The sequence below is a fragment of the Erpetoichthys calabaricus genome, chromosome 13 (assembly GCF_900747795.2).
Source record: "Erpetoichthys calabaricus chromosome 13, fErpCal1.3, whole genome shotgun sequence".
Lineage (NCBI taxonomy): Eukaryota > Metazoa > Chordata > Cladistia > Polypteriformes > Polypteridae > Erpetoichthys > Erpetoichthys calabaricus.
In genome coordinates, this window is record NC_041406.2 from 67,408,353 (window position 1) to 67,435,984 (window position 27,632).

Sequence of the window (27,632 nt, forward strand, 5' to 3'; positions counted from 1 at the left end):
GTCTGTCTGTCTATGTGTCGGAGCTGATTCTCCACACCATGTAAAAAGAACTTCAGCTACAAAGACGTGTCTAGATAGGTGAAGGTCAGCGTTCATCTCCAGGGATGGTAATTCTATGAATCTGACACAGGACTCCCACTAGGCACATTTGTTCTGTACTGTGCCTGAGCACAATTGTCCCCCCTCCCTACTTCCCTGCCGTCCTGCACTCACACTGTGCTTAACGTTCTGGGCTCTGGCATGTTTTCGTCATCACCATGGCATGGAGCGATCACACTAGTCAAACAAACTAGACTTTGGGGGGTTACATGCGGACAAATGTGCTTAAGTACGAAACAAATTGCTAGTATGAGTACACCCTTAGTCACGTCTACCGGACTCAGGTGAGCTCGTTGAAATTCTTTTTTATTTATTATGTTGCAGTACTGACTGTAGAAACATTTTACATTTAGAAATTCAGATTCTTTTTTTTGCTGGCTTCTACAGTTCATTCGCCCAGTATAATAAGACAAGTCGAACTTTGGAACATTTTGTGAACTTTGGGAGGGTCTGGGATGTGTTTTTCACTGTATATATTTTATTCACACTTATAGGGTTTATTGTGTGTTAGGGAGGAAAAAGATCTTTGCTTTTTACATCTTTGAGTGTTTCTTTTTTTAAAAATTATTTTTTTTCTGGCTTTGCTAAAATTGCCTATTAACTGTCTTTTTTTACATATACATTTGACTGTTTAAAGTTGATTATATTGAAAGAGGGATGTACGGCAGGGAGCTTCGCAGAGTGATGTTGGCCTATTCTTATATTAGCCGCCTTATTGTTTAGGAAGGTGAGCAGTACTGATCGGCCTGCTTTCAGCATATCGGGTCCAATTTGTTACAACTTATCTGATTAAACCTGTCAGTGCTTATTTTTTGTGTTTTTGTTGCCCAACATTCTTGCAGTTCTAGTACAGCTTATATGGAATGAGAACCACCGAAAAGAAGACATGAACAAAAACTAAACTTTGTTACTAAAATGATATTCTATTTACATGACTGCTTTGCTGTCACTCTTTTGGTACCTATGGTTCAGTCTCAGCTGGTATAAATTCACTATGCCAATATATTCAATGATGACAAGCTAGTTGGTCAAATGCTTTCATCAAAAGGTGACACTGTGTGAGGGATCAGTCATGTCAGAAAAAAATGACATGTTCACTATTAAGTGATAGTGAAGCATAGTAGTGTGTAAAAATGCTATTGCAAAAAGCTTATTTTAAATAAACTACATAGGTAAGATCCAAAAAACTCACCCGGCTGTAAGCCACCAGAGCAATCCTTACTCATTTCAATTCAAACTATTGTTAATAATCACATTTCTACTTATGAGTTTAAATAATTAAAAAATAAATGATAACAATGAAAAACATCACAGTGAAACATCATGCAAAATTTATAAAAATATAGCTACAGTATAGATACAAGCCACATTGTAAAAAGCTCCCATCAGGTAATCAACAAGAATGAAGTAATGGAATTCTCTGTGTTTCTTAGGAAAAGACCTAAAAGCATTCTCTGAAGCACAGTGCATGAATAAAGTAATATAAGGCATGTTTGAGGGTTAACAAAAAAATGAAATGATAGTGAAAATAGACCAAACTCTAGTTTTGTATTCCTTTATGCAAGAACAATACAAATGCAAGCAAGTTTGTTTTGATAATAAAGCAGAAGATTTCAGAAGATGTGTTTGGAACAGCAGTCTTTCATAAGGATAGGTCTGAAAAGTTGTGGAGCCTACAGCTACTGATGGAGCTCTATCAGTGACCATGGAAAAGACAGGGCAAGTTCAATGCCGAAAGTGCTGATCTATAATCGTAACACTACATAATACAGCAGAAGGTCATGTGTGCTGGTCACAGGGAAGAAAATGTAGAACCCATGACAGTAATTAGGCTATTCAACAATTTGAAGGCATTATGGCACACATTCCTGACAAGTGGATGATTGGTTTCTTCACAACAATGTCAGGTAGCCAGGACAACAGCAAAGTAGTTCATGATTTCAAGTGGAATGAAGAACAACCACAAGCTGCATCCTCTATGGCCAATATACAGTATCATCAGATTGTAAAGACCTGAATATGAGGCTTTAAAGCATAAACTAGAGTACTGGACCCGATGCCAAAGCTGGTGGTTTTTGAAAGGGACGTATCGGAGGTTCTACTTCTTTTCCCATAAAGCCAAATTGTGACGTGTGAGTTGTTGTCTTACACCCCAAAAAGGATGCTGAATCTCAGCACTTTACCAAAAGCAGCTTTATTCAACTTGAAACAGGAACAGCACGGTTATTTATTGCAGCGGGATCTACCACTCTGCTATACACTTACACAGGAAACGGGGTTATGTCAGTGGCCATGTTATAGTGTTCCCTGCATTTACAATGTTCCTTGCAACACCCATCGGTGACAGGCGCTTATAGCGCGATCTCGATCGGCTCGTAGTTGTTTCTGCAGCGCTGCGAACCTGCAGTTGCCTTGGCAACTAACAAGCAGCCCTCCACAGAATCACACCTCGGTGTGTTTCGTCCCATTGGGGGGCCCCAAAAGAGTTCAGAAACCTCACAAAATGAAACCATTACATTCATGTTGAGTTCTTCTGAAAGCTGATTGAAAGTTTCAAAACTTGCTTTTGATGACTTCACTTTAAGGTGCATTGAAAAAATAATTTCTGATCAAAATTATCACTTAAGCAGGGATCACAGTATCCAATATTTGCAGCAGTTTTTAGTTGTAGGCTTTCACATAATCTTAGAAAGTCGTGGACAGCTGTGGCACAGGCCTGTGACTACCAGTCACGTAGTGTGACAACGTAGCAAATGTTGATTTTGTCTTATGTCATTAAGGCAGGCATGTGTGTGCAAGAATTGACAGCCGACGACCACTCAAAACTTCTGCAAGGAAGAAGGAAAGCAAGTGTTTTAGACTGTGCAAACAAAAAGGAAGCTTGTTTTCATCGCGCCACAACTGAGTAGAAAAAGGAAAAAAATGGTACAAGATGGAACTCATCACACCTGGAAAACATTTGTATGGCCACCAGCACCGTCAGGCAGCACATTATTCAATGTTAAAATGCAACAAACTTATAATACTTTAGATATCTGAAACTGTGAGGGAGTCATGTAATCCAGTATTGTGATGCTGATACCAGACCAAAATAAAGACTTAAAAAAATTAGATATTTATTTACTCAACTTTAAAATAAGAAAGCTTAAATATACAAACATTTAAATGTCAAGTCTTTCAAGAAGGGCATTCCTCTTTTCCCCAGTGGCTTCCTCTTGGAAAATAAAGCAAAAAACACATCCAGTGCTCTCCCCAAAGCCCTCTTCTAATGGAGAAGACACACGGTTTAAAGAGGTTTCCCCACTAATCTTTAACCTTTATCATTTAAAGTTTCAAAAACTTAATTAGATCCATTTAAATTAATAAATATATACATGAAACAAACAAAATATGATATTTAGTACAAATTATAGTTAACTTTAAGAAAAATAATACACAACTTGAAATGCAGATGCAAACATTAAAACTGTGTATGCTATGATCCTATAATAACCCAGAATTCCCTTGGGCAGCTATTCAACCACAAGCCTATGGAATGAAGGAACTGGAAAATTAATTGCTTAAATATAAACATATAACCAATGTTTAATTTGCTTTGCAAAAATGATTTAAACACCCAAATCCATTCCATCTACACTCTTTGTCATCCTAACTTTACAGATTCACTAAGTAAACACAAATACAGTATAGCTCTAAATTATAACAATGGTTCAAAAACATCGGCTCAGTATTTCTTTGTGTAGAGACTTAGGTCACTGTCACAGTTATCCTCTGCGATTCCTAGTTGCGTAATCTGACTTAAGGCAACAAGGCCTAACAACTACAATTATGAAGGGTGACACGGTCTCAGACCTAATGTCACCGGCTTTATTTATATACAGAGACCAATAAAAGCTTTTCAAGGATTCGGTGTGCCTCCTCACAAGATGAGCTTATTAAGCTCCAAGAACCTTCAATATGAAGCAAGCAGACTGTGGCTCTGTCATTATTTGCCAAACATGGCAATTGCAGGAAAATTATTTTCTCTTGCAGTAAATGGACTCTTTTGATTCTTGTCATATTCAGCTTAAAATAAATCTGCTATGCATGTAATGTATAAAAGTACCACAAGATGCTCACCAGTAAATGCTTAAGTGCTTGCCATTTAGCTAACACGGCTTTTTTATCCAATGTTAAAGCCTTGCTAATGGCTTTTCCCACACAGCTTTACAATAGAATGTATCGAGTTGTGAACTTTTTCAATGTTTGATTCTTTCTTTTTTTGTCTTGATCTTTGATTTTATGGGAATTCAATATGTGTACCTTTAAGGTAGATATTTGAGTGCCCCCAAACTATTATCTTACATTTCGCTGGTGCGTACAGGCAAATCCCTATGGCTTGCAGTCAGATGTGCTATCATCTGTGCTATTCTGCCCCTCTTCTGATTGGTGCTAAGACTGATGTTTCTGACTATTAAATGTGAAGCAGCTCTGTCTGTGCACATTACATGATCATTTAGAGAAGTAACTCGAAAACTGAAAAATGTACATGATTGTAACTTTCCAATTTGATGAGCATTTTTGGGATGAAGGGTCTGTTCTTACAATTAAGCCCAATGCCATACTAATTGAGAAACAAAAAATAAAGAAGAGATCTCACACCTTCTCTCAGTTGGTTGGCTTCCCAAATCTTTCGCTGGATCTCTTGTAATTTCCTATTCTGCTCCTCCATTATTTGTTTTTCTCGCTCCCGTTGCCTTTTTTCCTCTTGATGAAGTGCCTCCAGCTCCCACTCCTTCTGTAGTCTCTCCTCTTCTTCCTTTTGTTTCTTCTCTCTACAGTAAATACAATCACATGAACAGTTTTGGAACTCAGCCCTCAAAGATAAAAAAAACAATTTGACCATTTCTGGAACTCTTAGGCCTGTTCAAACAACTAAATATCAAATGTAAACGAATTTCGTATAGTCAATAATACTGTAGTCCCGGAAACTTTTTACAAACTGTTACACACTATTGTTGAAGCTCAAATTTCCAAGAATACTTGCCCTCTTAGTCATTGCCGAATTGCTGGCCTGAGCTTTCATGATTCTAAAGAGTCTTTTGTTACATTAGTTCTGATGAATAGGGTGACATACAGAAAAGCTGCTCTGCTGTGTACAACATGCCAGCGTGGGCAGATCACAGGGAAAAGATTCACACAATTTCATGACCTTCTCACACAGATCTGTCTCCATCCATGCATTTTCTTAACCTGCTTAACCAGGAACAACAAGTGGACATGACACCACTTCATTACAAGATGAACACGCATAAACGAGGGTCAAAAATTAACTGCACTCCGGTTATATTAAAACTTCTGTTGGCAGCACTGTCTTATCAGCGCTTTCCATAAGAGGTCCCTGTCTCCCCAGTCACTGCTGTGCAGGTGTGAATGTGTTAAGTCAGATCATTTGTAACTGCGGTGCGAGAAACAATGGCCGCCCTACTAGTGATTTGCACAAAAGAATATTTATCGAAGACTTTGTGCACAGTACGGAAAAAGTGTTTTGTTGCGAAGAAGTGTGTATGAATGGATAGAGAAGTTCAGGAAATGTCACACAAGTGTCAGCCATGAAGAAGGAGCTGATGACAACATGTGGAATGATTCTGTTGAATAGACAAGTAACAGTAGGTGATGTGGCAAATTATCTGCAAATCAGCCCATGGCTCTGTCTATGCAATAATCCACGAAAGACTTTGTCCTATGAGGACAAAGATTCACGTCTGATGAAGAGGTGAAGACAGTGGTGAATTTGTGGCTCGCAACTCAGCCTAAAACACTTTTTAATGAAAGAACACGAAAGCTTATTGACAGATGGACAAAGTGCATTGAAAAGAAAGGAGATTATGTCAAAAAATTATGAAATTAATTTTGCATCCAAAGTGTGGATAATTTTTGACTCACCCTCGTACATCAAGAGCAAATTTAATAATGCAAATTCGCCTAATCAGCGTGTCTTTCAACTGTGGGAAAAACCCACATGGACACACTGAGAACATGAGGACTTGAACCTCGGTCTCCTTGTTGTGAGACAGGAACACTACCACCATGCTTCCTAGTTTATCACCATACAGTATGAGTTGAAACAACCTTAAAAATACAACAACATATAACATTCAAAAAAGTGTTACCATCAGCATTTTGTGTCAATTGTCACACACATGCAAGTCAGAGGCAACCAATGGGCTCAAAAGATGGTAATATCATGCTGAACCGGGGGTGGCAGTGTGTACTAACCCGTTTCTCTTTTTCTCCTACAGACCACCTGAGGGAAATCCTGCCTGAGCCTGTCCACATCAAGTCTGCTTCCGGCCCCAATAACATCACTTACACCTCTGGGCCCAGTGACATCACTTCCTCCGACCCACCTATAAAAACTTTTTTGTCTTGAACTTTTGAATGTTTGCATTGCTTATTTTTTGCATCTGTTCCAAGAATACGGGGTGGCTACCCCAAACCTTTTTCTGTCTCCCTGTTATCTTTTCACACAATGTAAAATATTATGACATTGATTTGTTGCACAACCAATACATTTTAACATCACGTATCACTTTATATCAAATATAGTTTTGTATGAAATAAAGAATCCTCAATCCTGTAAAGAAATAATGAAAGTAACTAGTAAGAAATGACCGTATAAAGATGTATGCAAGTTGACAAATCAGTCAGATACTAGAGGCAACAATGGAGTCTCTCCTCTTCTTACCTGGTAAATTATTACAATTTTTGCAAAGAAAAAAAAATTACACACCTTTGATCACAGTCACAGTCTCAGTACAGACAGCTTGCATTAGCTGGGGTTATTTTAATCTGAATTTAAAACTAGAGGCAAACCTTGTGAAGTTTAACCTGTAGAAAGGATGCCTGAAGCAAATTAACTTAAATATGCTTAAAGCTGGTGAAGTGTGCTGGGGTCAAGGCCAAAAATGTGAAATGGTCAGGATGACTTATCTTTGCCGAGTAATGACATTCAGCTTCAGTAGCAATAAATTAAGTTCTTTGAGCGTTCCCCCTTATTAGTTATTTTACAGAGCATCTGGGAAATCACTGTAACGCTGCTATGAATTCACTGGCACAGGCATACTGACATTTACGGTATGTCAGTCCAAGGACAGGAATCAGAGAAAAGGTCCAGTTGTTCTTATTCATTTTAGACGGTGATAGTTACTTTATATTATTCATATACAGAAAGGAATAAACTTTCTAGAACAGCTTAACCTTAAATTAGTTGATAATTTAAAAACACACTTAGAAATTAGATTATAAAAAAATTAAACAAAATTGGTAGAGAGTTGGTGGGCATTTTAAACTGGGCATAAGCAGAAAAATGTGTCTCATTTGTGAACTTCATTTGTATTATGATAACAAGTGATTAGCAAACCCCTCTGATTTTGCTTCATCTTGACTTAGTTAAGTGTTCACCAAATACATTGAAGTCAACGGGGAAGGAGGCAGTGAAGTAGTTTTGAGTGGTTTATAATGGTGCAACAGTCTTTTTAGTATCCCTGAGGGTTAGGGAAGTGTCTGCCAATGATGGTGGACTGATTATTTTGGCACAAAAGTGACTTGAGGCAACAATGCTAACCACTGCGTCTCACTGAGATAAAAAAATGATAGAATTAAATATTAGAAAGGTCGCTTCCCGGGTCCTCCCTGCGTGGAGTTTGCATGTTCTCCCCATGTCTGCGTGGGTTTCCTCCCACAGTCCAAAGACATGCAGGTTAGGTGGATTGGCAATTCTACATTGGCCCTAGTGTTTGCTTGGTGAATGTGTGGGTGTGTTTGTGTGTGTCCTGTGGTGGGTTGGCACCCTGCCCAGGATTGGTTAATGCCTTGTGCCCTGTGTTGGCTGAGATTGGCTCCAGCAGACTCCCGTGACCCTGTGTTCAGATTCAGCGGGTTGGAAAATGGATATTAGAAAGGTAAAATTTCTCGCAAACAGTGGCAGACAGGTAACATGAAGCCACTAAAGCTTGCCCTCCACAGATTCAATAGAAGGTACTCTCTTCTCTCAACTTAACCCAGTACTAGGATCAGTGTTGTATACTTGGTGGTGCTGTCCAACACAGACTGCTACAGCTCTGTGATGTCACACTGCCCTCACAAAGCATCATGGGGAACTGGGAAAAAAGTTTGTCTAAGCCAGCTACATGATGAATTTTCTATAAAATATTCCACAAACACAGTATATTCAGCATGGGAAAGGTGGTATAATGAATAAAATATATCATTATTACTGGACAGGGTTCATTCACACACACAGGCCCCCACACACTCACTCACTAACACAAGGCCAGTTTGGAGTAATCACTTCACTTTAACTTTCATGTCTTTGGAGATGTTGCAGGAAAACCACGAAACAGAAAGGGAGAACATGTAAGCTCCATACAGATTTAAACCCATGATCCTGGTTCCTTGAAGCCACTTCACCATCTTACCAGGGTTGTCAGGCCCTTAAAAAAACTAAAGGCCAAGGAAAGCTTAAAATAGGCCAATACCTGAGTTAGACAAAATGACACACCAGAAAGTGGAGGGCGTTTTCAGACCGAAAGGGTTAGGTACCTACATCAAAGCCCAGGCTGGACGGTTCCCCCTCAGAGATATTTCAGAATGATAGAATGGGTATATACTATCACACAATGGGAGTTGGTTGGGTTCCCCAGGAGATTTTACAATGGTAAAAAACATATACAAGTGCAAATAGCAGTGGAAGGGGTGACAGAGGGATGAAAAAAAGAGGTAGCCCAAAAAACCACAATCTGCAAAAGCCCAATTCTTCTTGGGGACGATGATCAAAAATAGAGCAACTGGACGAGAAAACTGCAGACTTGACAACACTGCATCATAATGCCCTCTGTATGAATACAGTATACACATTTATTGTCTGTCAGAGACATGCAGGCATCACCACTTTCTGTAATATATTGGTGTTTGTTAAAGTGCCAGTTTGAAAATCATAACTAAAAAATGACTTTCCAAGACTGTTGTTCTGCAGATTCGAGTATCAACAACCACACCACAATTTGCGAGGCTCAGAGATGTGCGCATGACAGACAGTTTAAGGGCTTTGGTGCTGTGTCCTAATGCCTTCTGTTCTCCAACCTCTACAGAATGGGAGATTGACATTCACTCCATCGCTGACATCACTTTCGTTACTGGTCCGCCTAGACCTACCCCATCCTGCCACATGACCATATAACCTAATCTTGTTTCCAGTTCCATACTTATGTCTGAGAAGATGTCTCCGCCGTTATTGCAAGTTTTTTGTTTTTCAAATCTTTCAATTGTGCGCATGACAGACAGTTTAAGGGCTTTGGTGCTGTGTCCTAATGCCTTCTGTTCTCCAACCTCTACAGAATGGGAGATTGACATTCACTCCATCGCTGACATCACTTTCGTTACTGGTCCGCCTAGACCTACCCCATCCTGCCACATGACCATATAACCTAATCTTGTTTCCAGTTCCATACTTATGTCTGAGAAGATGTCTCCGCCGTTATTGCAAGTTTTTTGTTTTTCAAATCTTTCAATTGTGCGCATGACAGACAGTTTAAGGGCTTTGGTGCTGTGTCCTAATGCCTTCTGTTCTCCAACCTCTACAGAATGGGAGATTGACATTCACTCCATCGCTGACATCACTTTCGTTACTGGTCCGCCTAGACCTACCCCATCCTGCCACATGACCATATAACCTAATCTTGTTTCCAGTTCTATACTTGCGTCTGAGAAGATGTCTCCGCCGTTATTGCAAGTTTTTTGTTTTTCAAATCTTTCAATTGTATGTGGTCACTGAGATGGTGCTCCATTATCTTTGTTTGAACCGTCTTTACAGAGGGTAGTTTTAATGGCGAGCAGTGTTTGTGTTCAAACATCTTGGCGAAATGCTCTGTCCATTTTTGCCACAGCAAGATTTTAAAATATTTTTTGGAATCTTCACAAGCCTCTCAACATCAGGAAGTCATTATTTATATATTATTGGCCAGCTCCACTATATCATTACATATTAAATGCATAGTCACAGTTCAACTGGGTGGTAAAATAAAAGAAGTTCCATTAATCCAATAAATCATAATTGAAAAAAATTTCAGGAGCAGAGCTGAGGGAAAATACACTCATACAATGAAACATATCAGCTAAACCAGACAGGCGTCAGGAACCAGAAAGTTAATGAAACAGAGGTGTCTGAGGCAGGCGCCAAACCAGAAAACTTCAGGGTCAAAGCTGAGATACTCAATAGCGTCGGTACATCCATACACACAATAAAGCTGTGTTCACTTTAGCTTGTCCATCACTACATTAACTAACACACGCACTTGAATCAAGACAATTTGGAGTCATCGATTAAACTATTATGTATGGCTCGGCACCTTCATACAACCTGCACTGACATGGGAAGAACCTGCAAAGTCTTCACAGGAAATAGAACACAACAAGTTGAGAGATGAGAGGAGACCATTTAGTCCGTCATGCTCATGTTGGTAGCTTATAGCAAATGACCAGATGCTTTTTAAAGAATGTCAAGTTTTCTGCTTGATGGTTCGATAGTTTATTTCAATTCCCAAAACTCTTTGAGTGAAGTTGTGCTTAGTGGCTTCAGTTTCAAAAGCACTGTCTCCTAATTTCCACCAGTGTGCTCAAATGCATTAAACAGAAGTTTGCTGGATCAGCTTTTTTAATCCCTTTGATATTTTTAAATACTTGGATTAGGTCCTTATTCAGCCTTTTTTGCTCAAGACAAAACAGATTTAAATTCTCTAAGAGTATCAGAGTAGAAAATGCCCTTTAGTTAACTTGTTACTGTCTTCTGCAAAGCTTTATGTGCTGCTGTGTCTCTTCTGAAGCGTGGAGACAAGAACTGCACACAGTACTCCAGATGTGGTCTCACTAGTGCTTTACACAGTCTGAGAATGACATCCCCCTCGTTCATATTCAGCAGTTATTACAATGTATCCAAACGCTTTTTTTGCCTTTGTAATTGCATCTGTACGACCAGTCCAGGGATCTCAATTGTAACACTTCAAGTGTGAAGATATGTGTACGCCAAAAATAAAAATCTGATTTATAAAACTTGGGGTACGCACATGTGTATGCAATTTACCTTTATAAATCACAATCATCTTGTAAATGTGCATACTTGGAATACACCTTGAACCTCGCCAGGTCGCCACTCTGAAACAACCATATATGGAGCATGCTAATCAACCTCATACATATCCAATCATGATGCTGAAAACCTTCATTGGCTGGTAGAGCAGCCTCCCTGCTGCCGCATTGAATCTTATGCTGCAGTCCACAACAGAGCATGCATGGATGGATGTGCCTCTCCTCTATGTTCTGGGGACTGGGGAAAGATGTAAGGCACAAGCGTCGGAGTGGGTACACACTGTCACCTGGCACATGTAATGTACAGGTTGCTCTTACAGTAAATAGTACAGATCATATGAAAAAGTGAGAATTCAATGAGTTTCTTATCAACAAGCCAGCCACCATGTACAGTATCATCACGTCTGGCAAAACCACTTTGCCTCAAAATAAATGAATCACGGGATGAACCAGGTCGCTGAGCCATGACATTTGTCAGTCTCATCTTGGCATCACAGAGGACTTGTGTGTTAATGGAATGTAACAGGTTACAGTTAACAAAAGCAGCTTCATTCTCACTAGGTATCCTTACTGAAATGAGTGCAGTAAATTGATCCGATTACATTAAGAGAACCAGACACTGCTGCAAATTGCACGTGGTGTTTTATGTATGTACACCCACACCATATGGAATCTGAATGTAGTGCCTCGGTCAGTTGATGGCTTCCAGCACAGCAGGCATGACTGAATGGCTAAGATATTCCTGACACCTCGGACAGTTCCTTGAGAAGTGACAACAGGTAGCCGATAAATATACACAATGGACTGGCACCTTAAAAGAGAACTATGTTTAATATATTTGTCACATCAAACCACATTATAATAATGACTTGGTGATATGAATCATCACGAGCGTGAGAGCGTGAGTCGTCATTTCGCTGGTTTGGCTGCATTTCCATATCATCATTTCCCAATTTCTCCAAAATGTTGCAAATAAATGGGTCAAAGTTGCCATAAATATCTACAAGTTATCTTTTCGAGTTTTATTTTATAAATCCTGAATTTTATGTGGAAAGTTGTGTTAGCACATTTCGGGCCTATGTTTGTGCATATGTAAGTTTTAATATCTGACCCCAGGAATGCATCCCAGGTATCTGTTATGTTATTGCAATCTAACATGGTCACATGACTAGATATGATTTATTAAAATGCATAGACACCACTCCATTTTCAAACTCACTATAATCCAATACAGAGTTATGGGATCGAGGCCTATCTTGAGAGGTTTACATTTCAGCCATGGTTTATTTTGGTAAATTTGTTAAGCTTATTATTTAGTATTTATGTGTCTTGGATGGAACTCCCAAGATCCACCATGGTGTCACACACGTAAGGGCTGTCACACACCTTTATATTGTGGAGGACGAGTCAGCTTTCCTTAAGTTTGTCATTGAGTGTTGTTTTGAGAATTTTGAAGGTATTGCTTTCTTTTAACTTATGTGGTTTCTTGATATTTTAGCTTTTATTTTTTGGAATGCTATTTCTGACTTACATATTGAGACTTGTTTGCCTTTGATTAAATTTTTAGGAAAATCTTATTTGCCCTTATTTTGCCTTGGGTAGTTTTTGTGTTTTTTCAGTTTAATTTAAGTAATTCTTGATTTATAAAGATTCGTTGTGGGACCTGTCTCACTGAGTTAGAGATGTTATGATTCCTCTCTCACGCAACGTATTTTTGTGCATTCTGAACTTTTAAAACCAGCTCCCCATTTTTGGGCCTCTGTGGGCCACAATCTGCCTGTGGTAGTTAGGAGCTAGCTGCTTGGAGTAAGGACATTCCTATTGTACTTTGTGGATCTTTCGGGAGGCCTTACACCCTTTTCGCCATGCTTGTGTCTCCCATTTTTCAACAGATAGTAATTGGCATACGGCTCTAAACAGTTTTGGACCAGGCACCAATCCATTGTAGGCCCCACTGAAACACAGTTGCCAATCAACCTAATCTGTACATCTTTGGGAAGAAAACCTGCACAGACATGGGGAAAACATATAAACTGAACACAGGATTCAACCTAGAAGACTGGATCTGGGAAACAGCACTGCTAAACACTGTGCTATCATGCTGTCACGCATACTGTATACACATTTATCTGCATACACAGTGCCTTCTGGAATTATATAGACCCCTTCACGTTTTTACATTTGGTTAGACTTTTATTTTTTAACTCATCAAACAACACTCAGTAACCACAGATGACAAAGCAAAAATGGGATTTTGGGAATTTTTGCAAATGCACATCAAACCCTGCCTTCTCGGTGGTGACAAAGTCGCCAACAGATTTACAAAGCAACAGAACCGTTATACTTATAAAATGAAGGACAGCCAGAATTAGACCAACACCAAAGTCCTGCAGTATTTTCTACACCAACACCTGAATATTGACAAAACAAGCCAGAAAAGTGTCAAAATAAATCAAATATATTAAGCACCAAATATATAGGAAGTCCAGAAGATGAATGAACTTCTGAGGTGCACCTCTTCCACAAAGACAATGTGGCCTGCAGGGGGCGCACCAGCCGCCCAAACCCATCCCAGACAAAACCAGGCACAAGTTTTGCACACAGCACACGTTTATGGTAAGTGGAGAAGCAATTTTCTCTCACACCCCACAGCAGCACAGTACAACGCCCCAATAAAGCACTAATAACCCACAGTACTTTGTCTTCTTTCTCTTTTCTTCCTCTCTCTCATTCCTCTTTGCCTCTAATCCTCCTCCAGTAAGGTTTGTCTCCTCCCTCCTGACTCTGGCTCCCGCAGTTGTGGCAGCCGGCTCCTTTTAAGCTGCACCTGGGACTGCACTCCAGGTGGCTCATTAGTGACATCTGGAATCACGCCCAGGTGTGGTGAAAGCCTAAAGTAGGGCTCTGCAGCTTCCACAGCTCCCCCAGGTGGCACCCACGGAACCCAATAGGGTTGCAGCAAACTTCAACTCCCAGCGTGCTCTGCGGGAATCTGTGGTGCCACAGCAACCCAGTGGGGCCTGCCCTCTAGCGTCCTTGGGGGAGATAATGCCCTGACCATGCTCTCTCTCTTGGTCCTACCACAATAAACATGTTCCTGCCAGGTAAGGGTCCTGGCCATCCGCAATAACAAGAAGGGGAAAAAAAACGCCCCCACTGTCCATATATCTGACGGCCGTACAAAATCCTCTTTTCCTTTGAATATCCAGTTCACAAGGGGATGAGTTGGAGTTGATGGGAAGTGGAAAAGTCAAAAAGTCCCATCACATCCGTCTCTTCCGGTTTTATATGTGCAGTGCCTACAACTACACACTACAATTAACACAAGCCCCTCCACATCCGTGCAAACCTGTTAAAGACAGTAAGACAGTATCTATGCTACAAGTATTGTTACTAATATACAGTATATCAATCACCAAACAGAACATACTAAAAAAATGGAAAACCCCATATGTGGTAAAGCTACAAATGTATCAAAAATAAAAAAACTGAAATATCACAATGACACAAGACCCTTTGCTATGATACTTGAAATATGACTCAGGTGCATCCCATTCTGTTGATCATCATTGAGATGATTCTACACCTTGTTTGGAGTTCCCCTGGTATAAAATTCAATTGATTGGACTAGATTACAAAAGACACACACCCAGGATCAGCTCTACCATATACGAGATCTAGCTGGTCGCCTAGGGTGCCAAAGTTGTCATGGGGCTGAATTTTGTCAGCTATAATAGATGTAGCCATTGCTATTGGCAGGGGGCGGCTTTGGGTGATCTGAGACCCCAGCTCCTGATTTTCCCTGTAGTGCTTGTCTCCTGAAATCCCCACCACTCTTTGATCCATGCATGTATGGCTCGCATGACTCTTCAAGTGGAGCCCACCCATTGCTATTTGATCTGACACCCATTATCACATATGTGGATCTCCTGGAGGGAATCCCCCCAACTCTTTTCACTGACATCTATGTACTACTCATGTGTATCCTAAAGGGGGTTTCCCCCACTCTTCAATCAGTCATTCATGTAGGACTCATGTGAAAATCCAAGGGGACCCCCCCTAGCTCTTTAATCTGATATTTGTGTGTGACTCACATGAAACCCCAAAGGAAAGCCTCACCAAACCCCTAGCTCTTCGATCTGCAATAATATGTATAGCAATAGCCTTCAAGACTCTGTGGTTTTAGTGCAACATTTTCACTTTTCCCAAGGGCAGCACAAAAACTAGAGCCAGCCCTGCACACACCTGTCTATAGAAGCTCACACACCTGACAATGTGAATCAAAGCAAAAGAACAAGCCATGAGGTTGAAAGAATTGCCAGCAGAGCTTAGAGACAGGATTGTGTTGAGGCACAGATTTAGAGAAGGCCACTGAAGGATCCCAAGAGCACTGTGGCCTCCAAGATTCTTAAATGGGAGAATTCTACAACAACCATGACTTCCTAAAGCTGGCTGCCTGGCCAAACTGAGCAGTTGGGGGAGATGGGCCTTGGTTTGAGAGGTGACCTAAAATCCAGTGGTGACTCTGGAGTTATGTGTAGATGGGAGAAATTTCCAGAAGGACAACCACCACTGCTACACTCCACTAATCTGGGCTTTACTGTTGAGTGGCCAGATAACATATGAAAGCTTGCTTGGAGTTTTCAAAAAGACACCTAAATGACTCCCTGACTGTGACAAACAAGATTCTCTAGACTGATGAAACCAAGATTGAATTGTTTGGCCTCAACTCTGAGAGTCACATCAGGAGAAAACTGGCACCACTCATCACTTGAGCAGTACCATTCCAACACTGAAGTATGGTGGTTGCAGCATCATAAAGTGGGGTGGTTTTCCAGCAGCAGAAACTGTGTTTAAGGAAAGCTGAACAGAGCAAAATGCACAGATTCCCTTAATGAAAGCCTACTTTAGAGCACTTTGGACCTTAGACTGGGCTGTAGATTCACCTTCCAACAGGACAAAGACTGTAAGTAGAAAGCAAAGACAACACAGCTATGGGAATGTTCTTGAGTTGCCCAGGCAGAGCCTGGAGTTGAACCCAACTGAACATCTCTGAGGAGACCTAAAAAATAGCTGTTGACTTGTGGTCATCATCCAACCTGACAGAGTTTGAGAGGATCTGCAGAGAAGAATGGCAGAAAATCTGCAAATCCAGCTGCGTGAAGCTTGTTGCATTGTACCCAAGAAGACTCCAGGCTAGAATTGCTGCCAAATGTGCTTCAACAAAATATTGGGTAAAGGGCATGAATATTTGTGATGATATGATATTGTAGTTTTTTATTTTTAATAAATTTTCAAAGTTTTTTAAAAATTTTGTTATCATTTGGTCATTCTGGGGTATTGAATGAAAAAATATATTTAAATGATTTTAGCACAAGGCTGCAACATAGCAAAAAGTGTAAAAAGTGAAGGGGTCTGAATATTTTCTGAAGCCCCAGTATACAGTATATATACAGAAAGGACGCTCACACCGGGTTACATAGTATATTAAAAAAAGTTGTGTGATTAATGATTTCATGCTACTTAATATAAATTAGAGTATTTTTATGTTTAGACTTTCAACATTTAGGCAATTTTTTTTTATATAGTGACTTTTCCAAAATCTTATTCAAAAACTACACACAGATACAATTCAAAAAGAGATTTACCTAAATACACGTTTTTCATTAATTTTATAACTAATGCAGATTTCTTTTTCAACCCCTGTGTTCCAGAGAGTGTTATACTTCTGTTCATGGAGTGATACCCACAAATGTAGTGCATGTTTTATTCCTTAAGCTTAGTGCACCAAACTAGTGAAAGTGTCTGCTTTGTATACTGCTTTACGCTTTTATGGTAATAGAACTGACAGACTGTATTGGGTCTGAATCTGCAGCTTTTTAAAATTAACTGTTAACATGAACTAATTGAATCCCTATGTCAGATAGTCGGCGCCAGTCTTGGAGAGTCATAGTATCTTTTGGCTTTCTCTTTGTCTGAAATACATAATCTAATTATTTGCTCAGTTGGACTGATTCAGATAGCTCTGTGTCCTTTAACAGCTAATGATTTAAAAGCCCAGCATGCTGCAGGAGTCTTAATATCAATAAATCACTTAATAAATTGCAATTTTGATTAGAATGAAAACTGTGGTCTTTGACATTGAGGGCAAGTATTCTGATCCTCCATTGTCAAAGGACGGATCTTTTAACAATTATAAACATACTGTTCAAGAAGAAGTCTGCCCACCCATGCTTCAACAGTAACATTATTAAGCTCAATACAAATAATAGATAGATAGATAGGTAGATAGATAGATAGTGTGGCGAGTGGCTGGGGGCGGTACCCAGCCAGGACGCCTGGAAAGACCGGGAGAGGGACTACGCCTCCTCCGGACCACTAGAGGGCAGCCTCCCTGGTTGGTATGGGGACCACGGAAACAGAGCATGGAAGCTCAACCCTATAGGGACCCTAGGAGGTGCTGGCGGAAGAATTACCAGTGACACCTGAAGTGCTCCCGGGTGCTCAGCCGGCACTTCCGCCATACCAGGAAGTGCCGGCGGAAGTTCATCAGGAGGCACCTGGAGCAAATCCGGGTGAACATAAAAGGGGCCGCCTCCGTCCATTCAATAGCTGGAGTCTGGTGGAAGTGGACGTAGCCTGGAGGAGAGGAGTGGAGGCGGTCAGGAAGAGTGAAAGGCATTGTAATAGAGGCCTGGACTTAAGGGTGATTGGTGCAGGGGCACTGGGCTGTGTGCGATACACTTGTAAATAGGAGTTATGTACAGTAATCCCTCCTCCATCGCGGAGGTTGCGTTCCAGAGCCATCCGCGAAATAAGAACATCCGCGAAGTAGAAACCATATGTTTATATGGTTATTTTTATATTGTCATGCTTGGGTCACAGATTTGCGCAGAAACACAGGAGGTTGTAGAGAGACAGGAACGTTATTCAAACACTGCAAACAAACATTTGTCTCTTTTTCAAAAGTTTAAACTGTGCTCCATGACAAGACAGAGATCACAGTTCTGTCTCACAATTAAAAGAATGCAAACATATCTTCCTCTTCAAAGGAGTGCGCGTCAGGAGCAGATCATGTCACAGAGATAGAGAGAAAAGCAAACAAATCAATAGGTCTGTTTGGCTTTTAAGTATGCGAAGCACCGCGGCACAAAGCTGTTGAAGGCGGCAGCTCACACCCCCTCCGTCAGGAGCAGACAAAGAGAGAGAGATAGAGAGACAGTTTGTTTTTCAAGCAAAAATCAATACGTGCCCTTCGAGCTTTTAAGTATGCGAAGCACCGTGCAGCATGTCGTTTCAGGAAGCAGCTGCACAAAAGATGGCAATGTGAAGATAATCTTTCAGCATTTTTAGACGAGCGTCCGTATCGTCTAGGTGTGCAAACAGCCCCCCTGCTCAATCCCCCTACGTCAGGATCAGAGAAAGTCAGCACAAGAAAAAGAGAAAAGTAAGCTGGGTAGCTTCTCAGCCATCTGCCAATAGCGTCCCTTGTATGAAATCAACTGGGCAAACCAACTGAGGAAGCATGTACCAGAAATTAAAAGACCCACTGTCCGCAGAAACCCGCGAAGCAGCGAAAAATCCGCGATATATATTTAAATATGCTTACATATAAAATCCGCGATGGAGTGAAGCCGCGAAAGGCGAAGCGCGATATAGCGAGGGATTACTGTATAATAAACGTGTGTTTGGGTGTAAACTATCGGTGTCTGTCTGTCTGTGTCCGGGCTGCTTATCACAATAGATAAAACTTTATTTATCCCTAGGGGAATTTAGGCTTTTAAAAGAAGCTCTTTAAAGGAATAAATGCATAAATAGATAAATAAGCATATTGTCACTCATGAGCATCTGAGGTTTCCCTTCCAGGCTCATCTGACCTAAGCGCTACCACTCCGGGACACAAGGGGATGTGGTTGCTGATGGTAACATCTCCTTTTTCTCCTACAGCCTTGAGAAACCGCCCATGGAGAGAAACTGACTCCACCCCCTGCACTATAAAAGAGAGTCGCTCCCTGCACGGCGCTTCTCATTCAGGACAGAGCAGCCTAATGACTGGAGCTCCTCCCTGAAATTGAAGAACCAGAGAAAAAGAATTTCATTTTTGTTAACCTGCTTTTCATTTTGCTTTAATGAGTGCCTGGCTTAGTTAAGGACTGTGTAAATATTAAAAGGGGCGACCCAGTTGGTGTCTCAATACTTCTTCCGTGACTGGTGTACTCCCTCGGTCGACAACATATACACACACGCAGTGGTCTGAATACACAACATTTTATCTATTATATACAGTATATGCGTTTTTATATTTTTGTACTTATTTTTTCTTAAGGTAAACTGTATTGTCATTTTTAAAAGTATGAAATGTGCTTTGTAAGCTTTGTAAGCAAATGTGTTTATCACAGAGGGTCAAATTTTATAAGTGAAGTGGCTGGGGCATGTAGTTAGGATTCTCCTGTGTCCAGTGGGAGAAGACTATGGTGCAGGCCTAGGACATGCTGGAGAGATTATCCCTTTGATTCCCTTGGCATCATGTGGATGTCTCCTGGGCTTCAGCAGTCTAGCTCACTTTGTTGCCCTCGCTAGAAAAACATGATAATAATGAAGTAAATTTATTATTATTATTATGGTTATTATTAAACAGATCCCCAATAGTGTAAGTCTTAAATATGTAAAAGTAAATTAAGCTTGAAGTGACTGCATTTTGTAGGCCAGTTTACAGGTCACATGAATGGTGCTATCACTACTCAGTAAGATATATCCAGTAATTATGCAATTAATCATAGTAGTTACAATGAAAATCCAACACCAATGCAGTTTCTCAGTATCATTGTGTCAACCCCAGCTGGGCAAGTGTACAACATGTTGAGCAGGATAGACTCACCACAGATGAAAGAAATCAAGCAAAGATGCAATGAAAACTAAAACCCGCAGTGTGAGTCCTCTGACTTAACAACTTTACAAAGAGTAAATTATTTTTATATTTGCTGAGATCTTTCATTTTTTTCTATGCATCCTACACTGAAGTAGTAATTTTAAGACTTGCATTGTTATACACAGTAAAATCCAAAACAGTTTTCCTATTATTTCAAATTAGGGAGGATGTAACTTCTGAGAATGGTGTGCACTTACCAGAGCCCATTGGCCACAGACTCTCGGGAATTCGATGAGATTAAATTGTACACAATTACAGCACTTGCATTTGCACCTACTGGATAAGGTGTAGTATCAAACCCTTGTCTATTTACCTAAGTTCTGCTAGTCTTTTTGCTACTTGTTCTTCCAGTTCCTGCACCATTCTTACTTCCTGCTCCTTTTCTTCTTGTTCTCTTCTTCTCTGCTGCTCCTTCTCTTTGCGTTTCCTCTCTACTTCTAAGCGGCGCCACTCTGCCTGCTGCGCTCGCTTGAGGTCCCGGTTTTCAATAGACTGCTTCTGATTTTCTTCACTATTCTAGAAAGTAAAATGAGATTTAAATTCAAGTAAATTAGACCATAGCATCTCATATCTTAAAGATTGCTGTATATTTTCTTGAATGCCATTAGTTTAAATGTCACTGTCCTGAATGAAAAAATTAAGGATATGCCTTCTACGAGAAAAAAAGGGAACAATCAGCCACTATTTATATCTGTGATATGTTAGCCATCAAATCATAAAGTTATATTTTTCTATATGAGTAGAATGCTAAATATAAAAAAAAAATATTAAAATACTTTTAAATACATGCAAAGTATAGAATGTTTTCACCCATCCAAATTGCATTTGAGATAACATTTTAAAAATACAAACACAATGAATGATAAGTGCATCCCAACCTGATAAAATAAAAGACAAGATACCTTGGTTTGATTAATTATATATAATAGAGAAATTAAAGACCTCTAAGATGTCTGTATAGATAATGTAATGGATATACAATAAATATGTGCAGCAACTTTCTTTTAAGCATTTTATTGATTGTATTAAAATCAAATAACATTCCATACAAGCAAGTCAAGTTTAACAAAACTAGGTTTGAAACAAATCAACCCCCACCCATGAGAAAGAGAGCTAGGCCAACAGAGTAAAACTTTAATAATAGTAAAAATATGTAAATAGATAAATTAATAAATGAATAAAAATAAATAAATAAAATAAATAAAAAAAGAGAGGAGAGAATCTGCTTCCTCAATTAAAATGCTTATTCTAAAATGTTATTGATTAGATCCTGCCAGGTTTTAAAAAAGTTTTGATCAGATCCTCTAAGTGAGAATTAGATTTTTTTCCAATTTCAAATAATATATAATATCAGTTATCCATTGACTTAAAATAGATGCGTTAGAATTCTTTCAGTTGAGCAAGATAAGCCTACGTGCCAATAGTGTAGTAAAGGCAATTACAGTTTGTTTGTCCTTCTCCACTTTAAGTCCAATTGGGAGTCCACCAAACACAGCAGTTAATGGGTTAGGAGGGATTGTGACACCAAGGCTGTCTGAAAGGCATTTAAAGATTTTGGTCCAGAATGATGTTAATTTTGTGAAGGCCCAAAACATGTGACCCAGTGAGGCTGGAACTTGATTGCAGCGTTCACAGGTTGGGTCTTGCCCTGGAAACATTTTGGACAGTTTTAAGCGAGACAGATGAGCTCTGTATATAATTTTGAGTTGAATAATTGTATGCTTTGCGCATATGGAGCTCGAGTGAATTCTCTGCATTGCTACCTTCCACTCCTTTTCTGAAATGTTGAGTGAGAGATCCTTTTCCTACTGTACTCTGGGATCTTTGAAAGGGAGGGACAGTAAGAAGTTGTTATATATTACGGAGATGGTGTCTGAATCCTTAAGACTGAACAATTTTTTTTCTGGAATAGAGGTAGGTGGGAGGTAAGGAATATTGGGTAAGGTTTGTTTAACAAAGTTTCTAATTTGAAGATAGTGAAAGAAATGTGTTGCTGGAAAGTTAAATTTGGAGTGTAATTGTTCATAGGATGCAAAGACGTTGTCTATGTACAGATCTCTAAGTGATTTAATCCCAAATGTTTTCCAGACATTAAAAAATTGCGTACGTTTGAGGGGGTGGAAAAAGGTGGTTCTCGTGCAGAGGTGCCACAGATAAAAGCTTCTCTATCTTGAAGTGCTTCCTACAATGGTTCCATATTCTGAGTGAGTGAAGTAAAATTGGGATGTTAGTATATTGGTGATGACTTGTACTTATTGGAGTAAAAAGCAAGGAATATAAAGCAGTACTGCAGGATTTTATTTCTCGTGCGGACCAGGCCTGTGTATGTTTGTCTATTTGTGTCAATGTCCAGGTTTTTATAGCTTGTATATTTGCCGCCCAGTAATAAAACTGAAAGTTAGGTAGAGTTATGCCACCTTCTGCCTTCAGTCTTTGTAGGGTTGCCCTTTGGATACGTGGATGTTTTGAATTCCAAATAAATGAGGTTATGATTGAATATAATTTCTTAAAAAATGATTTATTGATATATATTGGAATGTCTTGAAATAGAAAAAGAAGCTTAGGAAGGATATTCATCTTGACAACATTAATTCTTCCAGCTAAAGTGAGATGAAGGGTAGACCATCTATGCAAGTCTTGCTTATGTTTTCTAATACCGGCTGCAAAATGTTGTTGATAAAGAGTTTTATGTTTACTTGTGATGTTTACCACTGGGTATTTAAACTGATCTGCGATGATAAAAGGGAAGGTGTCCAGTCTAATATTGTGTGCTTGAGAATTCACTGGAAAGAGCACACTTTTAGTCAAATTAATTCTGAGACCAGACATCTTTTGAAATTCTGTTAGTGCTGTTGGGACTGCAGGCACAGTATTTTGTGGATCTGATATATACAGTACCATATCATCTGCATATAGAGAAGCTTTCTGTTCAAGTCCTTCACTGATAATCCCATTTATCTCATAAGCATTTCAACAAAAAAGCAGTGGTGACAAGGGGCATCCTTGTCTAGTGTCACGTTCTGGACTGGTATACAATAGTTTGATCCATGCACAAATGTTCGAGCCAAACCCAAATATCTCCAATGTAGTGAAGAGGTAGTTCCATTCAACCATATGAAATGCTTTTTCTGCATCCAACGATAATAATATCTCTGGGGTGTTAGACTTTGTAGGTGAATATATTACATTAAACAAGTGTCGAAGGTTGGAAGCTAAGTGTCTGCCTTTAGTAAATACAGTTTGGTCTTGTGATATTACCAAAGGAAGCACTTTCTCAATTCTTCTAGCTAGTTCTTTGTAGAGTATCTTAACATCATTATTCAGAAGTGAAATTGGTTTGTATGATGCACATTGTAATAAGTCTCCCATTCTACAACATCCTAAAGGTGTTCTGCTGGATTCCGATCTAGTGACTGGAAAGGCCACTGAAGAACACTGAACTCATTCTCATGTTCATAAAACCAGCTTCGTAACATGGGGTATTATTAAGTAAAAAATGGCCAAATTGTGGCCATGAGGTAATGCACATAGTCAGCAACAATACTGTTGCTTAAGCTATGACTGACTGGTATTAATGAACCAAAATCACATTTTGGATTTTGACTCTATCATCTGTGTGCCTCAGCAGAAATTGAGATTCATCAGACCAGGTCACGTTTTTCCAGTCTTACTGTTCAGGTTTGGTGAGTCTGTGCCCTCTGCAGCCTTAGTTTTCTGTTCTTCGGATGTGTTAGAATGGGGGTTTCATAGCATAGCTGACAAATCTGCAGAAATTGTGTGATGCAATCATGTCAACATGGTCCAGAATCTCAAAGGAATGTTTCTAACATTTTGTGGAATCCATTGAGGTTGTTTTGACAGCAAAAGGAGGCCCTACCTAGTAGTATGGTGTTCCTAATCCACCTTTTTCTCAAGTGTAGTACACAACCTATCTCAGCAACAAGCTTTTCCAACATTCACTTATTAGCTGATTAGAAGCATCCTGATTTTGACTGGATATCTATTAGTCAGAGCACTGTATATACTCTGATCCCTTCTTATAAATATCAGTGTAAACAGTGAGTAACAACTAGCACTTACCCTCAGACAGAGGCAAGTTAAACTAAACTTGGCCACAGCAAGCCATACTTACCCTTCAGTTTATGTTCTGCCTTCTCCTCAAGAAACATAAATAAGTCAAAGATTAAGGTCAAGTAAATGGAAAATGAATACTGTATATTAAAAAAGATGAAATGTTACACACGCCCCATAATCTCCGGGCCTGATGTAAATTCAAGTATTTACAGTGATGGAAAAGAAAAACATGAAAAGAAACCATGAACTCCCTTGTCTTATCTATGAAACATAAATAATTACAAAACAAAGAACAAACATCCAAATACACACAAAGTCCAATATGAAAATATGGTAACTGTAGAATGGAAACCAGATGGAAGCTGGCAAAATCCAAATGATAAAATGACAGTAGAACACAGTTCCAACAAGGTTATTCTGAAATGTGAGCCAAAACAACCTCACCGTTGAGTCCAGATGACAGCCCGACAGCCATGGGTTAGTGGTGATGAAAGTCCACGACACCTTACTGCTACATGTAACTGGGGGAAAAGTGATGATCTGTTGTTGATTTCAGTGAAATGACAGCAGTGTTTGTTATGTTAAATCCTGATCTTTTCTGATGCTTCTTTTCTTTCCTTTTTTTTGAAGTGCATGGCCTTTCTTTAAATATATACAGCCTCCTCTGATGCCATTTAGGCTTTTAAATTAATATGAATATAGTGGTGCAGACACTTAGAATTAGGAGATTAATTAATTAATGGACCAGTTTGTTAAGGTTCATTTATGTTAATCAGTTTCATATTACTTTGTTTTCGTGTCTGTTTAAACAAATATGTCTCTTTATGTATATATATTATGTAATCAACAATGTGCCACTCGAGGAGCAACTCCGAGGTATAAGACCGCATATTTATATATATTAAAGAGTTAAATTCAAGACAATGTTAGTTACACAATTTACTACAGTGCACTAGTGCCATGTTCAGGACCGAGTTGCACTAAGGGCTTGTAATGAGGCTTTGGCCCATTGTGACCCTCAGTTGGATTAAGTGGGTTTCAGAATGCTAAATTATTTTTTATTATGAAGTAATCACATTAATGGTGTTTCTGAAAGGGTACAACATCCTCTAAATGCAATAAAGGGAAGGGTGGAGAGATGGGCATTTGGGCATTCTACATGAATGTGTTGCAACAATAACGGGTGCCAATTTGGACAGTCCATCACAGGACACAGTTTCACATTTCTTTGGGATGGAGGAGGGAGCTGGTGTGCTTGAGAAAATCTCCCCATGGACACGGCCACCAAGACGTTACTAATCACTTTACTGTATGAAATTTTTTAATTAAATTTAAAAAGGAAATGGCACTGATGTTCCATGTTAGATAAGTCTTTCTTGGCTTTAATAAGTGGAAACATACATATGGTAACCAGCCTGGTTAAGATAAGCACATCATTTTTGTCTTTGCATTGAGGTCCATTTCTTACTTCAAAAAAAGTTGTGATTGTGTTTGATTTGTATAAGCCATCTTGACCTTCAGCTCACATACCTCCAGTAATACCATTGGAAGTGGAGAATGAATTTGAACTGACCTTTCTGATCTCTCCATAACTGACTTTGGTGCTGGGTTTCTTTTCACATTTGTGTGATGGTAAAATACAAGTATGATATAATGCTGGCAGTTAATTACCCAGATTCTTTCTTTCTTTCTTTCTTTCTTTCTTTCTTTCTTTCTTTCTTTCTTTCTTTCTTTCTTTCTTTCTTTCTTTCTTTCTTTCTTTCTTTTTCTTTTTTTCTATAGATCAATTTTTAATGAAATTTTAACATCAAAAGCTAAATACAATAGCTGAATTCTGTAAGCCATTTTATGTACCTGAAACTCCCTTTAGACCATTTTTAGAAACTTCAGCAAAAATGCGTGAAATATAAACAGAGCGGCTGAAATGAAATCTGCAGAGAAGATGGGATTTTGAAGAAAGCCAGTGCCTCATACTTCATGAATTTTAAAGCAGGCTATTGAACTCACTGTGGAAAAACACATCCTGTAGTTTATCCTCCTAACAAGGGTGCGTTTTTTAAAGTGGAAGAAAGGCAGCGCTTCATGTGTTGAATAAAAAAGAGTCCTTTTGGATAACCTGAGCATAATAAAGAAGATATTATACATTGTTCAATATACACTTTCTGACATCTGCGGTATTATGTACAAGAATACATACATGTAATGAAAAACAAGTACTTGAACTTTTAAAAAGCAAATTGGCACGGACCTGAATCATGTGGTACGCACTGCTGTTTCCCAGCTCCCCAGTCCTGGGTGTAAATTTTGGCTCAGCCACTGCCTGTATGGCATTTGCATGCTTTGCCCATGTCCACATTGGATTTCTACCTGCTCCTTTAAGTTAATTAGAAGATCTAAATTGGTTCAATGTGGATGTGTGCATGAGTGTGTCCTGCGTTGGACTGGTGTCCCTTCCACTGTTGGTTCACATCTTGGATAGACTTTTGGACTCCTTTGACCTTGTAGTATATTAAGCAGATCCTGTAAAAGATGAATGCCCAGGAGCCTTAATGGTGTGCCATTTCATCATCTAAACACAGAAGTAAGATGTGCAACTGATCTAAATAACAATTTCTTATTTGCATATGTGGAGTTATCTTCCATCCATTTTCCAACCCGCTGAATCCGAACACAGGGTCACGGGGGTCTGCTGGAGCCAATCCCAGCCAACACAGGGCACAAGGCAGGAACCAATCCCAGGCAGGGTGCCAACCTACCGCAGGGAGTTATCTTGCAATTGTAAAACAATGTTAAATTAATTTAGACTGCAGCCAGAAGCTTAACAAGCCAAAATATTGAAAAACTGAAGATTAATACTGTTGCCATGAACTTTGTGTAAAGACTTTCATTCTTATAACTTTGCAGCTTTCTAAAATATAGAATGCTGCCACACATAAAGTCTCAAAAATTAAACAGCTGGACAAAGTGGGAGCAAAATAAAGTTTACACATTGTACCATTATAAGATAAAAAAACATCTTCTGAAAGAAAACTGAAATTACGGTACATGAATCCATTTTTTGAAGCAAAATTTCTTCATTAGAGGTAGGAGAAGCTGAGGCTGGCAGTAGTGAGCATAGGCTAAGACCCAGAACTAAATGGGATGCCATCCACCACTAGGCAGTAGAATCGGCATTTTCCTTTAATTTTATCACTAGTTGTTATTATTATCTGTACAGTTATTGTGATAAAGAATACCATGAGACATAATAAAGGTTTAGGGCAGCCACCCGTATAATATATCCTGGCTGCAAAAGTTGAAATTGTTGAACAGAGATGTTCACACGACTGAGTCCAAAACAGAACTGACTTAAGGCAAGAAAGATGGTGGCTTTAAAGGCCCGCTCAGGAAGTGACATCATCTTTAG

General features: G+C 39.4%; 1 protein-coding gene across 1 annotated transcript in view; it reads right to left on the reverse strand.

Moving 5' to 3' along the window:
- LOC114663759 (trichohyalin-like) overlaps positions 1–27,632 on the reverse strand; it is a 247,472-nt gene that overhangs the window by 23,815 nt on the left and 196,025 nt on the right. The window contains exons 11-12 of the mRNA XM_051935916.1: positions 20,466–20,668; positions 4,741–4,913 (exon numbers count right to left, since the gene is read on the reverse strand). Of these exons, the coding sequence (XP_051791876.1) occupies positions 4,741–4,913; positions 20,466–20,668 (376 nt within the window). The remainder of the gene's footprint in view (positions 1–4,740; positions 4,914–20,465; positions 20,669–27,632) is intronic.